We start from the raw sequence: 13,677 nt of genomic DNA on the forward strand, positions 1-13,677 counted from the left end.
TTTACAGTCATTCTACTTAATTTAGTAATTCAAAACTAACTTCTATAATCTTATGTTAAGTTCATAACTTGAAGATGAGGATGTGGCGGGACCGAGTCCCCAGATTTCAGCGGGTCAGAAAGAAGAAGTGTGAGAAGCATTCCCCAAATCTCAAGTCTCACGATAGCCTTTGCAATGGAGATGCCACCACATGGGGTAGGGGTTATGTTGGGTCTCAGTGAAATAAAGCAATAAATAAAATCACTATAAGAAGCCTGCAGGTATAAAATGATAAAACACCAAGTGGGGCGCCAGATACAGATGACCTAGTGTAAGGGGATTCTTTAATATTCCCTCCACTTGGGTTTTAAGATCCATAAATCCCCCTCAGACAGCTCAGCAAAAGACAGCATTGGACTCTCAAACTGGCCTATGTTTGCTGACATGAGGTCTGTGTTCAATTGAAGGAGGGTCAGAAAGTCCTGGGGGGGCATTTCCTCAACTCTCTTAGGGCCCGTTTGTACGGTTCCGTATATTTCTGAAAACGGGTATTTATCTTTGCATTTACACCGATCATTTATGCGTAACCGGCATTTTTCTCCATGAAAATGGAGATTTTCAAAAACGGCTTCCAAATGGAAAGTTTTTAAAAATATTTGTTCCTATGGAGACGTGTTAACAGGATAGACGGAAATTTTGGAAAACGATGACGTTGCAACCCAGTTCGCACATGCCCGTTAGGCGCCCGGGAACCACAACAACAATGGCGGATATATGCCGGGTTGTTTACGTTTTGTTAGCACTTTTGGGACTATTTACGAGCTTACAAATGAACTTAGCACTGCTGCATCAACATCACGGCTACATCGGCGAACAAAGACGTCTGCTGTGCCCAATATTAGTAAGTGCATAGCAGCTAATTATGCTACACAAGGTTAAAATGTAGTTTATCAATGTTTTTATCGCTAGCGCCAAGAGGAAAGCAAATCACTGTGCATGCGCAGAACTTCTTCTTCTACAGTGTTTGACATATGGTGTATCGCCACCTACTGGCCTGGCATGTTAACTGCAGCAAAAAGCTGCCGTTTCTGCGTTTTCGTGGAAACAGTGATATCGTTTTCACAACTGATCATGTAAACCTGGAATTTTTTCAATACGGGATAAATAAAAATCTGTTTTTATTTGTATCTGTATCCGTGTAAACAAGGCCTTAAGCCTTGAGGAAGGGTGTCGTCACCCAAGGGTGAAATGCACCAAGCTGCTCTGCATTCTTAATTAGGAGTCTGCACCCACTCCAGGCAAATTTAAGTGAAAAAGGGGATTTGACAGAAGATACAAGGATTTTCGTACGAAATTATATGAACTACTATAAGAGGATTCGCTGAGTGTACCCTCAGCCTCTGCTGGGGTACGGCAACACCACTTGCACAAACCACATCTATAAAAGTTGATTTTATGTGTGTATCCCAGGAATAAACTCTTGGCCAGCTTGTTCCTCAGTATGGTATAAATCCTTTATTAAATAATCATAACAATAATTATAATAACAATCATAAAAAGAGCATTTCTGTACAAAGACCCCTTTAAAACAACAACAACAGCAGTCCAAGCAGTGCGAAAGGGGCGGCTTCTTGTCCTTTTTTTTTTTTTCCAAACATTGTTTGGTCCTCCCGGGTGGAAGGGGGCGCTGCGACTGTCACTGTCAGCGTCAAGTCACTGTATCTGATACTGGCTCCAAAGGCAAGCTGGATCCCCGAGGCTCCAAGGCACTTTGAAGAGAGTCAGTGGGGTCCAGAGAAGCGGGCCTCAGAGGAGAGGGATGATGTGTGTGTTTGTGTGTGTGTGTGTGTGTGTGTGTGTGTGGAACTAGTTGGGATGAGATGTTGAGTGCATGTGTGTGTGGCGAATCCACGGTCTTAAATATATAATTCAGGCCTCTCAGCAGCAGCCACTGGTCCCTTCATTTGTAGGTCGGAGTGCCTCTCAGTGTGTCCGAGCGAGAGAGGGTGTGTCTTCATGTTCTGTATATACATCAGTATATACAAGTGAAGTAATGTGTGTGTGTTTGTGTGTGTGTGTGTGCGTGGGAGACTTCTCTCACCCTCTCCTTCTCATGGCTTACGAGTCCATTCAGAGCGTGCAAAACCCGTTCGGATTCAAAACAGTCCCGAGGAATGCCCGCGTAGCTGACCTTAAAAACTAAACGAAGCAGAGCCAGTAGTTTGAGGTGGAGGGTGGTGTGTGTGTGTGTGTGTGTGTGTGTGTGTGTGTGAGTGTGAGTGGGGGGAGTAGGTCCTTTAAATCATGGCTTTTGAGGACACCGCTTGTCTCGCGTTCCTTTTTTTAACCATTCCCGTGAACAGTTTGCTTTTAAGGCTTGTTGTGCGTCTGGCACACAGTCAGTCGATTGAGACGAGCTTTCTCCGCCATTTTGTTTTTCATCCTGTGTGTCCGTCATTAAAGCACAGGCAGAACGTCGCCCCCCTGTGAGAGAGAGAGGCTTCTGAGTCTCTTTGTGTCTCTAGTCTCTGCCCTTACCAGCAATCCATAGGTTGCACCGACCAAAGCTCCTTGACCTTTCACCGTTAAGCGCAATGTAAACATGACCTTCTGTTTGACAGGAACCAGCAACAACTAAATCTAACAATAACTCTCTCTGTCATTAAAAGAATGTGTTAAAATGCCCCCCGCCCCCGTCCCCACCTCGACACACACATACACACGTCCTTCACCTCTTTTTTTTCTCTACTTATCTGCCATCGCAGGCTGGCGACAGGCCAGAACGAAAACATTAAACATAAAGAGAGTGACCAAGACAAACTCGACAGACGTCTGCGGCTAAAAATACCGCAGGCCGCCGGGAACTAAGAGGATAACTGAGGCTGATAGGTAGCAGAGTCTACGACGGAACAAAAGAAGCCAACGGGCCGCACAAAGGAGCTAAGTTCTAGGCCACTGTGTTCACATGTGATCAAAAAGACGCTTTCTAAGCACGTTCCTAACCTACCACCTTTCCAACACGACGTGTCTGACTCAGTATGTGTAGCTGACAGCATCCAGCTTCAAAACTAGACCTCTTACAAATCTATGCTGCATTTATAAACAGTTCTTTTGGTGGAGCAGGAATCTGTAATTGATATGTGTAGATATTTTTTTTGAGGCCTAACATCCTCGCGATGGGACGATCCATCAGTTTTTCTCTCACCTCAAACACCACCAATGCTGGACTGCGCCACGAGCAGGGAGCTCTCATTCGAGATAAAAAAAAAAAAAAAAAAAAAAAAAAAGTGGCTTTCTCGTTGTCCGTGTGTCCAGGGATCTGCGCCGCGGAGGACGTAAACTGAAAGTGGAGGAAATGAAAACAGTGAAAGGTTTTCACAAAATGGCTGTATCTCTGTTCCCTCTCTCGGTTCCTCCTCACGCCTCGGTGCAGCAGCGCTGTTGGTTCAGCTTGACCTTGTGCTTGAGGCCGTCGTACAGTTCGAAGTTGTAGTTCTCCAGGGTGGTGGAGGAGCGGGACGACAGGCCGCTGTAGGAGCAGGTGCAGTACAGGAGGAGGCCGGCGCACACCGCCCCGAGCAGGACGCCGAGGGAGCTCATGACGATGATGGTGACCAGGATGGGGTCCAGGGTGTAGAGCCAGGAGTTGTCCTTCTCTGAGACGCGGGTCACTGGAGGCTCGGAGGACGGGGACGCTGTGTTCCACTCATTGAACTGTAAAACTGAGACAGGAAGTGGAAAAGTAGATGAGAAAAGTTAATTTCACCACAGTTAGGGACTGTTTGTTGGGGGGAAGGGGGGGTGCAAAATGTGGAAGACATGTCAAATAATCTTTTAAGCACTGGGGAGACATGTTTTTTTATTTTGGCTTAGGGGAGGGGAGTACAGCTTTAAATGGACATACTGTGTGTTTATTCTAAATACCATCTAACCCTGGTTTGAAAGGCATGTTTTCTTTAAAAAAATTGCCATATCACACCATTTATAATCGCCAGAAAATACAAAAACAGAAATTATCACTGGATACAGATCATACGCAAGAACATAACCTAAATTTAAGCATAAAATAGTCATATTTAATCAAAAATCACTTTGTCTCGTTGCATTGGCTCCTACCGACAATACATTTGGTGTGAATATAAAAAAAGTATGGTTATAGGGCGTGTTTATGGTGGAGGAAGGGTCCTGCGTTTTCCCCTGTCACTCAGAGAGACTCAAGGAAACATATTTGTAGCTTTCAGGAGGGTCAAGATAAAAAATAAAATAAATTAAATTAAGTAAAATAAAATGAAATAAAATAAAATGAAGTTCAATGAAATGAATTAAAATAAAATGAAATGAAGTTCAATGAAATAAAATAAATGAATAAAAATAAAAATAAAATAAAATGAAGTAAAATAAAACAAAATAAAAATAAAATAATATGAAGTAAAATAAAATAAAAATAAAATAAAGTAAAAAAAATAAAATTAAATTAAATGAAGTAAAATAAAATAAAACAAAATGAAGTAAAATAAGATAAAATAAATGAAGTAAAATAAACTAAAATAAAATTAAAGTAAAATAACATAAAATAAAATAAAACTAAAATAAAATGATGTAAAATAAACTAAAATAAAAATAAAAAAGTAAATAAAATAAAATAAAGTAAATAAAATAAAATAATATGAAGTAAAATAAAATAAAATGAAGTAAAATAAAATAAAATAAAAATAAAATGAAATGAAGTATATTAAGATAAAATAAAATCAAATAATATAAAATAAAGTAAAATAAAGTGAAGTAAAATAAAATAAAATAAAACTAAAACTCAGATAAAATAAAATTAAAAAAATAAAATAAAACTAAAACTCAGATAGAATAAAATTTAAAAAATAAATAATAAAACCCCAATCACCCCAGCTAACCCCCTGCCAGGAACCGTCCCTTCGCACGGCCTATCTATACTGATCAAAATGTGTTGTGGAGCCTTCCCTGTGCCTCACCTCCACCTAGTGGATCTCTGCCGCTGAAAAGTCGTCCATCTCCAAATTCATTGGGTTTCTTAACTGTAACTGAAGCACAGGAAACACCATCTTCAAGCATCAAGCTACAGAGAATTATTGTTATGGCACATCATGTGGCTGTATTTCCATTACATTTGTAACAGTGAGCCAAGGACGTAAATTTGGTTTCAACATTGGGAACACACACACACACACACACACACACACACACACACACAAGGCATCAATTTGTGCCTTTAAAATAACAAACCAAACAAACATTTTCTGATGAATAACCCTGTGATTATTGGAAATTTATATTAACTGGTGCTACGTTTGACCATGTAGAGATCTGGCACCCGCACCCGCACCCACACACACACACACACACACACACACACACAAGTCTTGGAATAATAGAAAAATATGACTTTATTAATAGAGAAAGATCATTATGATACATTCCTGTCAAACACACAGTCATCACATAGCATACTGATGGTATAAGACTGTTCATTCCATGTGAATAAAGATGCAAACATCATCAAATAATTAACATTACCCATCGTTATCACCATTAAAATCATCAAGTTTAAGAGTGGTGTATAAGATGATCAAAGAAAGAAATAAAAGCATCAAATGTCAACATTAAGTAGTGCGTGTGACAGTCTTCCCTCTCTGTGACACTCGCCCAACTGAAAATTGATATGTGTGTGTGAGTGTCTGAATTGGAAGATTATAAGTGTGGTAAAACTCGCAATGGCTGCAGCACTTAAGTTGAGCCAAATAGCTCAAGTGTACTTATACTTTAGATGAGTTTTCTTTTCACTTTCTGTGTGTGTGTGTGTGTGTGTGTGTGTTTGCTGCACTTGGCAAGCATGCAGGAGTGGGAGTAACTGCTTGGCAAGGCACACGTCTAGATCTGGAGGTCTATGACGGCCAATGGCGTTATTAATACTGTTTCCGGGGGAAGTGTAGTTGGCAGCGGATTGGGCGACGGAAGGTGCGGTAGATGGGAGGGAAAAGTGCTTGCCGCAGCCTTAATAAATGTTATCTGTCCATTAACTAATTACAACTATTAGAGGCTTGGAGCGTAACGGTGTCGAGATGGCCCATGTAGGGTGTCCAATCCCTCCTCCCCGAGTTGATTTAAAAGCACACGGCGAGAGCGTGCCAAAAAACACTTCTTCCCTTCGCTCCGAGGAGAAAAGTGCAGCTTCTCAATTTTGTTGCAACAAATCGAGGTGCATTCTGCTGAGCTGTGGGCTGTGGTGGGTGATGGATTTTTGCTGGTGTGACAGATCACGAGAAAGCACGGCCCGTTAAGCCACAGAGTGAAGACCTCAATTTGATTCAATCTGGGGCGAAAAACTGAGCTCGTGTCAAGTCTCAGCACGTCTGTACCGACTGGTGACGGAGAAAGTGGCGCCAATTTGTCTACTTCAGTCAGAGATTTGAGACATAAACAACAAAACAGGCTTTTAGATTCCAGATAAACATTAGTAAGAAGTACATTAACTGTGTCTTATTACGTTAAAGGGGAACACCACCTGGATTCAGAATATAATATTTCCATCGTCTAGGAAAGTCCAATCAGTGTTTGTGAACATGGGCTACCTTCTGACAAAACTAGAAACCAGGGAAGTGAGTGTCAATCCCATTACACCCCTCGCCCTACCACTTAGCCCTTCACCCTCCATTTTAGGCGTTAACGTCTATGGGAAGTGTGTCCTGATTCTTGTTGAGACAGGTTGTTCAAAGGCACACTCCGACCTAGTGTTATGAGAAATCAGCAGCAAGATGGCGACAGAGAAACGCACAAATGTATTTTCTTTGTTCTTGATGATTTGGGCAAGACTGTCCGACATTTTGACATATTTTCATGTTACATTCCCCCCTTTGATGACATGTGACGGCCAAAATTTAACTAAAGACTAGCAGTGAAGTTGCTGCACTTGTTTTTGCTCCACTAATATCAGTGGGTCTACATAGATTTCAATAGCCCCCTGGTACACTGCCAGATTTTTGGTGAATGTTGGGCCGTTTTGCCGGCAAGCTGTGAGCGTTTAGACACACAGAGCCAGATTGGCAATATGTCTACCCTACGAGGTGCCCAATTTTCTGATAAACAGGAAACAGCTGATAGCAGGAATTAGCGAGCAGCTAGTAGCAAGAGGGAAACGCAAACCTGACAGACACTGTAAAGATGAGCAACTGGGGAGACAAGGAATTGCGCGCCCTCCTTGTCCTCGCAAACCAAGAGGCCATTAACCGTCAGATGACGGGGACGGTGAAGAACGGGCCGACTTACGAGAGAATAGCCGAAGGACTGACCAGCCACGGCTTCCCTCCCACGTCACTGTTTACGTCACACACTGAGCTACACGTTTTGTTACTTGCTCACGCCCCCCATTGCCCCGAAAAAGGCGCATTCTGTATAAACAAAAGTAGGTAGGCGGCATTTTGTTTTTATACTGCCAATGCTGAACGAAGACTGATTGGGCTTTCCTGCAAATTTGCACCATTCCTGTTTAAAAAGGGCTAATGTTGACGAGATAATTGACACCAAGATGGCGCCTATTCATTCCAATGGAGTTGCTCGCCTGGTGCATACGCTAAAAAGGTTTTTAGCTTCTAGGTTTCCTTCCTCAATATGCAGCCTATGCGCTGACAGGTGTTTTACGAACTGGCCCCTTTGCATTGTCATTATGTCGTGGGTTTTTAAATCGCTTTTCTCGGGTTAAGGAAGGTTTTACAAATATAAAACCACCATGGCGCAGAAATTCAGAATAGAAAGTCATAATCCTGTCCTGTCCTGTCAACAGTTTTATAGACGTCTCTTTTATATGGTGGTCGATACGGGAAATGCCTTTTGGGATGCATTTTTGCTGCAATACCGCAAGTGGCCACTTGGGGAAAATTTGCTGCAAGGCTGAGCCACGTTCCCGGAGGCTAGGTGACTGGCAGGGTACGTAAGAGCACGGGTAGCTAATGTTAGCCTGAGGCTGTTTCCTTTTTTAATTGATGACTTGTTTGATTGATTCATAGCCTGAAATTTAAGTTGTGACGGAATCATCTTTGCTTTTTTATCTCCATCTGATAAATGTCAAATTGTTGCTGTCCGATGAAAAACACGTATCTCCACTTTTCTTCACGATTTTGATTTTCTACAGTGCATGGAGTGTCCATAATATTCCATAGCAACCGTTAGCATTGGATATCCAAATGACCAATGGAAAGACGTCTAGTACATCATCTATTCAACATGTATCTCCATTGGGTGTCAGAAGTGTCCATCAAAGCGCGTAGGAAAGTCAAAATCGTCAAAAGTGGAGATACGTGTTTTTCATCGGACAGCGACAAAATGTAATGACGATAATACGTTACTGCAATAGTCACGTGTATCCGATGATGTATCAGGGTCTTGAAGGGACGATTTCAGCTTCTATCCTCTGTAACTGTCCTGAGGGGCAAACTTGTGATTTCATCAAGTATAAAGTCTGGAGCTGCTTATAGACAATAAATGGGCGCCTGATTTTGTGGCCTGACAGGATGTTTGCTTTTTTAAATACCCAAATGAGCTTTATCCTATTGTCATGCTGTCCCATATATCTCAGTGTCAATTCAGCGTCTGTGGAGCAGCTCCACACTTTATACTTGATGACATCATAAATTAGTTTTTAGCGCTTTAAGATTCTGGCTTTGGCAGATAGTTGATCATGTTTCGCAATATTTTTGGACCGTCTCAGACCATGGGGATAACATGTATGAATTTTGAAAACAGGCGTAGCTCCCCTTTAACAGCCCTCGCGGCGTCTTATGGCACTAAATGAAGAACCATCAATAGCTGGAGCTCGGCTCTGGTTTCCATCATATCTTGGATCCCTCTCAAGGGTGCACATATACAGCAAAACACCACACTTATGGCTTCCAGCTGGTGCAGCAGCATTGTGGGATTTGTAGGAGTATAAATCAAGGGGGAAAACGGCGATGGCAGACAGCTGTGTCTATTTACAACCCTAAAAACAACAAGCGCATATTCCCACTGAAAACACGACAAGGCTGGGGCTCAGCGTGAGTTTCATCTGGGCAGCTCAGAGACACTGGGAACAACGGGAGTGGGTGGTATGGAGCATAAATGGGAGTGGGAACAACGTGCTTTATTACGCCAGACAATCAAGATGAAACACTAAACACTGAGGACGGCTGCATCCATCACTGACTGATGCCTTTATCAGGAGGAGACAAGACGTTCAATCAAACGAGCTGGTTATCTCCATTTGTGATGCAGGACTTAAAGTATGATGGATTTGCATTCCTTTGTTTTTAAATGTGCACATGCTCTGTTGAAAAGCACAATGGAAGGATTTTTTTTCACTCCTCCGTCACAACCCCCCTCGCTATTGGTACAACTCATATCACAGCTATCTCGTGTTGTTATTACAGAGGTACCAAGAGCTTTATTTTCTGGGGCTTGCCAGATCATTTCCACAGCTAGCATGTCGAATGCCTCTCAGCCTAACAGTTTTCTCCTCTCTCTCTCTCTCATCACTGCAGAGCTCCTCGTGTCTCTGGGGTCTTGTTTTAGCCTGTGGTTTGGCAGCTCCGGCTGGCTCTCGCAGCGGAACCAGCTCGACCCCCGTCTCTCCCCAGCCCACACATGTCTGTGTGTGCGTGTCCATGCTGGGGTCATTCCAGGAGGACCGTTGGGGTTACGAGGAGCCAGACGGCACTCAATGGTCCGAAACAAGCTGCTCAGATAAATAACTTACTCAGACTTCAGTCCTCTCATCAGGAGCAGCACAGTGTGAAATGTCAACAGCAAACTCCTTAATGGAACAAAGAAAACAGCAACCGAAGCTACATCCATGAGAGACAGAGAGAGAGAGCACAGTCTTTGCAAAAATTTCACTTGGCAGTTTAGGTCGTTGTCACCCTTTGCAACTGTAAACTAAATGAGGGAAGGGGTTCGTCCACCTTGCGGCATCGCGACACTCGCCGCCACTGACATCACAAGTTGCCGTCCTGCTCTGCCAAACACAGCTACGTGCTTCTTTTCAGCAGAGGGTACGGTGTCGGTCCCGGCTGTCCAACCTCACTGTCAGGACTGGCTCCACCCCTGGGGTGGCCATACTGGAGGACCAGTTAGAATACTGGAAGCACTGCGAGGAGCTGTGATAGGCCACTGACAGCTGGCTCTTCTTGGTGGCCAGGTGTTGTCGGCAGCAACAGAGGGCTCTGACCAAGATGGCCACCGCCAGGAGAAGGAGGGCGCCCCCAGCGGCCATAATGTAATACCAGTGGATGGGCAAGGGAGGCACAGGAACGCCTCCCCCTGGTGGAGAGATACAGAGTAATTGGCCAGCGGGAAAAGAGAGGAGTGGCACTTGTTTATTTTCTACATTTACTTCTCTATTGTCTATCCCTATTGGTCGTCATCATACGAACAGCAGGCGTGCACCTCATGTGAGCATGCACAAGCATGCCAGTTGCAAAAAAATAAAATAAATCTCCAAGGCCCAAAAAAATAAAATAAAGAAAATGCATCCATTTCTCTCATGTAGCTTGGGTTGGGACAAGTTTTCACACCAAGATCATCAAGAGATTTGGTTTGAAATCAGTCCAATGGTTGCTCCAGTCAGATTCAATGAAATTAATTCTTTTTTCAAAGCTTTAATGGAATGACTTGGTGTGAAACGACAGCCAAAATAATTAGTCATAAAAGCACCCACACACATTGAATTAAGGAGCTTCCTCTTCCTGTTTCGCACTGGCACAGGAAGTCACAAACAGCCCCCCTGATAAAGTCTCAGAACCATGCAAGAGTCAGTCGGACACCACATGGGGATCCAATGTTCCGGAGCTCTCTGTGCCGATATTGGATTGGGATTTGTTATTTAGCTGGCTCGAATTGGCAGATTTGTTTTGAGTACATAATTTATCCTGTTCTCTGTTCTTGGTTTTTCATTTCCCTCTTTCTCATGCATCAGCCTCCTGGCCAGTCCTCTCCTCCTCAAGCCAAGCTCTGTCTCCTTGGAGACTATCTCCACAGATCCTCTACGCTGCTGCCCCTGGCTTGAACCCCCGTCTCCAATTCTTGGTAAGAACCAGCTAACCGCCTTCCAAGAAGCCTCTACTCCTTCATCCAGTGCTGCTATGCAAAAACGAACCCCCGAAGACATCGGAAGACTAAAAAAAACGTGCCATCCAAACTTGATGTGGAGAGTTGTAAGACCGAGAGAATGTCAAATTGAACTAGGGAGAGTGAAGCAGAGCTGAATACATCCTGATTTTTGGACCGTGTCACATAATTACAGAGGGAAATGGTGCGTGCTCCTGCTACTTCACACTGCACACACTCATTAGACAGCGCCGAGTTAGGGAGAGGAGAGAGAGACACCCGTGCTTGCCGCTGCTCAGTCACTCTATCTGATTGCTTTTCACTGGGGACACTGGTGTGTGTGTGTGTGTGTGGTGATATTAATGTGTGTATTTGTGCATGTTTGTCAAGGGTTGGAGACTCTGTGTGTGAGTGTGTGTGAGGGCGGAGGAGTAGAAAAGCCGAAGAAGTGCACACACATCACATTCGCACTGAAACCGCCAAGCTCTTATCTTATTGGAAGACATTATGAGATGCCAAAACACTAACATCAATCTCATAGAGTCCCCCAGGATGCTCTAAATATTTTTCATGAGGCAGACAGTTATTTAAAACCCTTCAGGCTGTGTCAGGCAGCGTGGAACTGAGAATATGTAGCTCTTTTCAAATATCTGACTCCATGAGGTGTGCTCGATTTAGCTCGCCTTGCACGCCGAGTTTGCTCTTTTGAGACTAATCCTTTGTTTCCACTGAGACTGACGAGGTAAAACTAGTGCACAACAGCACATTACTCACATCAACTTTTGAGAGGATTCATTTGCAAATTTGCTAATTAAGATTTTAGCAAGGGGTTTAGTATTTGTTTGGCGACGTCTACATGCTGCTGATGATGCCATGAATCACTCCTTTTAATAATAATGAATGCAGATTTATTCACACAGCTCCAGCAGCCTCGGTGTTGTCGTCGGTGGAGGACTAAAGAGACAACTTAGTGCCACCAAGCAAAAAACCCCCCAGGCTAGTGCATACCAACGGGCAGGAAGCAAGACCAGAGAGGAAGTGACATCATACCAAAGTCAGACTCACCTGGATTTTCGGGAGAGAACGCCGCGTAGGGTTCTGCGAGGACAGAGAGAGAGTGAGGCAGACAGTAGCAGAGGGAGAGAGGGAGAGGCGATTGTTAGATAACTTGAAATACGAGGGAAAAGTCAGCCAAATGTCACACAAATGTCACAAGACTATCAAACTCCTCCTGAGGAAATTTAAGTTAATTCCTCAGATAACTCGCATGTGTTATGGCATTTACTCGGCTCCTTTGCCAGAACGCAATTTCAAACAGAGTGTATTGTGCGAGCTGGGAATCCGAGATGGGCTGCACTGAGGGTATACGTGTGTGTTTGCAAAGTTCACGCATTTCAAGTTGTTTATCTGGCGAGTCCAGTTAAACTGGAGCGGGCAGGGGGTTGTTGGCTTGCTGCAAATGCACAGAGCAGAACCTTCACTTTGATTGCCTGGAATGCAAACACAAAGAGCGCGCGCGCGCGTGTGTGTCTTAGTTTGTGTTAGATTGCGTGTGTGTGTGTGTGAGAAAGAAACAGGGAAAGCGACTTGGGAGCTGGCGCCTTTTGGCGGGAACGCCAACGTACTGTGAAAAACTCAACTGCGTCGGGTGATAAGCAACATCCCAGAATGCTCTGGGAGTGGCAGAGGAGGGGAGGGCTGGGCTGTCATCTTTGCCTTCCAAGCTGCTGCGCCGCGCCGACTCTCTCAAGACTCTCGCGACACGCGCATACACACAACTGCAGAACAGAAGCTAGCGACACTTCACACGCACGCTCTCCCTTGATGACACTTGGATTGCGGTCCAACTCCAAAGCACACTGGACGTCAGTCAGTAGTGATGACGGCGGGTTTTTGGCTCTGAACCCCCGGCTCGGTCTCTGATCTGTTTAAGACCCTCTCCAAAGCCCCTGCTCGGGCCAGATTAAGGAGGCTGCGCTGGCGCTCGGCTCACACCAGGCACCCAGAAAGTTGCTTGGGAAACAGCCTGTCTAGTAATTCCCTTTGACGGCTCGGGAAAAGCTCTGTTTACAAATACGACAGAGGAGTGAGCGCATGAGAGATAGAGGGAGAGCGGAGAAAGAGAAGAAGAGAAATCTAATGAAACATAGATTAGCATCGCCGGGGCCCACGGGGCGTTTATGGCCTAGTTTTCCTATTCTTCTTTTCTTTTCTTTTTTTTTTTGGGTGGAGGAATAAATGCTGTCCCTCCCTCTCCTTCCTCCTTTCATCTCTGTATTTGGTGGAGGAGTCTCTGAAACTGGGATGGGAGGGCGAGGGAGGATTGGGGGTGTTTATCACTCCGTGTGTGTCACTGTTCAAGGACCTCCGGGCGAAAAAGTTGAGGAGGTGGAGGGGAAATGGCAGATTGATGGAGGGCGAGATGATGAGGCGATGGTGGGGTTGACGGAGGATGAGAGGGAGCGGCGGGTCAAATGCATGTGTGAGTCAGTGTTTGTGTTTCTTTTTCAATATTTTTTCTGCATGGTGATGGCAAAGTGAAGCAGAAAAAAACAGTCTGTCCCCGTCTGTCTGTCAGAGATGTCCCGAAAC

The 13,677-nt window shown here is 44.3% G+C and overlaps 1 protein-coding gene across 2 annotated transcripts in view; it reads right to left on the reverse strand.

Moving 5' to 3' along the window:
- Window positions 1-1,479: 1,479 nt before the first annotated feature.
- Window positions 1,480-13,677, reverse strand: part of nrp2a (neuropilin 2a) — an 82,894-nt gene continuing 70,696 nt past the window's right edge. The window contains exons 16-18 of one of the 2 annotated variants that reach the window (XM_033615528.2): window positions 12,151-12,183; window positions 4,965-5,033; window positions 1,480-3,701 (exon numbers count right to left, since the gene is read on the reverse strand). In XM_033615528.2, the coding sequence (XP_033471419.1) occupies window positions 3,397-3,701; window positions 4,965-5,033; window positions 12,151-12,183 (407 nt within the window). In that variant the 3' untranslated portion in view covers window positions 1,480-3,396. Of the gene's footprint in view, window positions 3,702-4,964; window positions 5,034-9,878; window positions 10,300-12,150; window positions 12,184-13,677 lie in introns of those variants that run through there. The other variant, XM_033615529.2, reaches the window with a different exon arrangement.

This window comes from Epinephelus lanceolatus, chromosome 24 (genome assembly GCF_041903045.1).
Source record: "Epinephelus lanceolatus isolate andai-2023 chromosome 24, ASM4190304v1, whole genome shotgun sequence".
NCBI lineage: Eukaryota > Metazoa > Chordata > Actinopteri > Perciformes > Serranidae > Epinephelus > Epinephelus lanceolatus.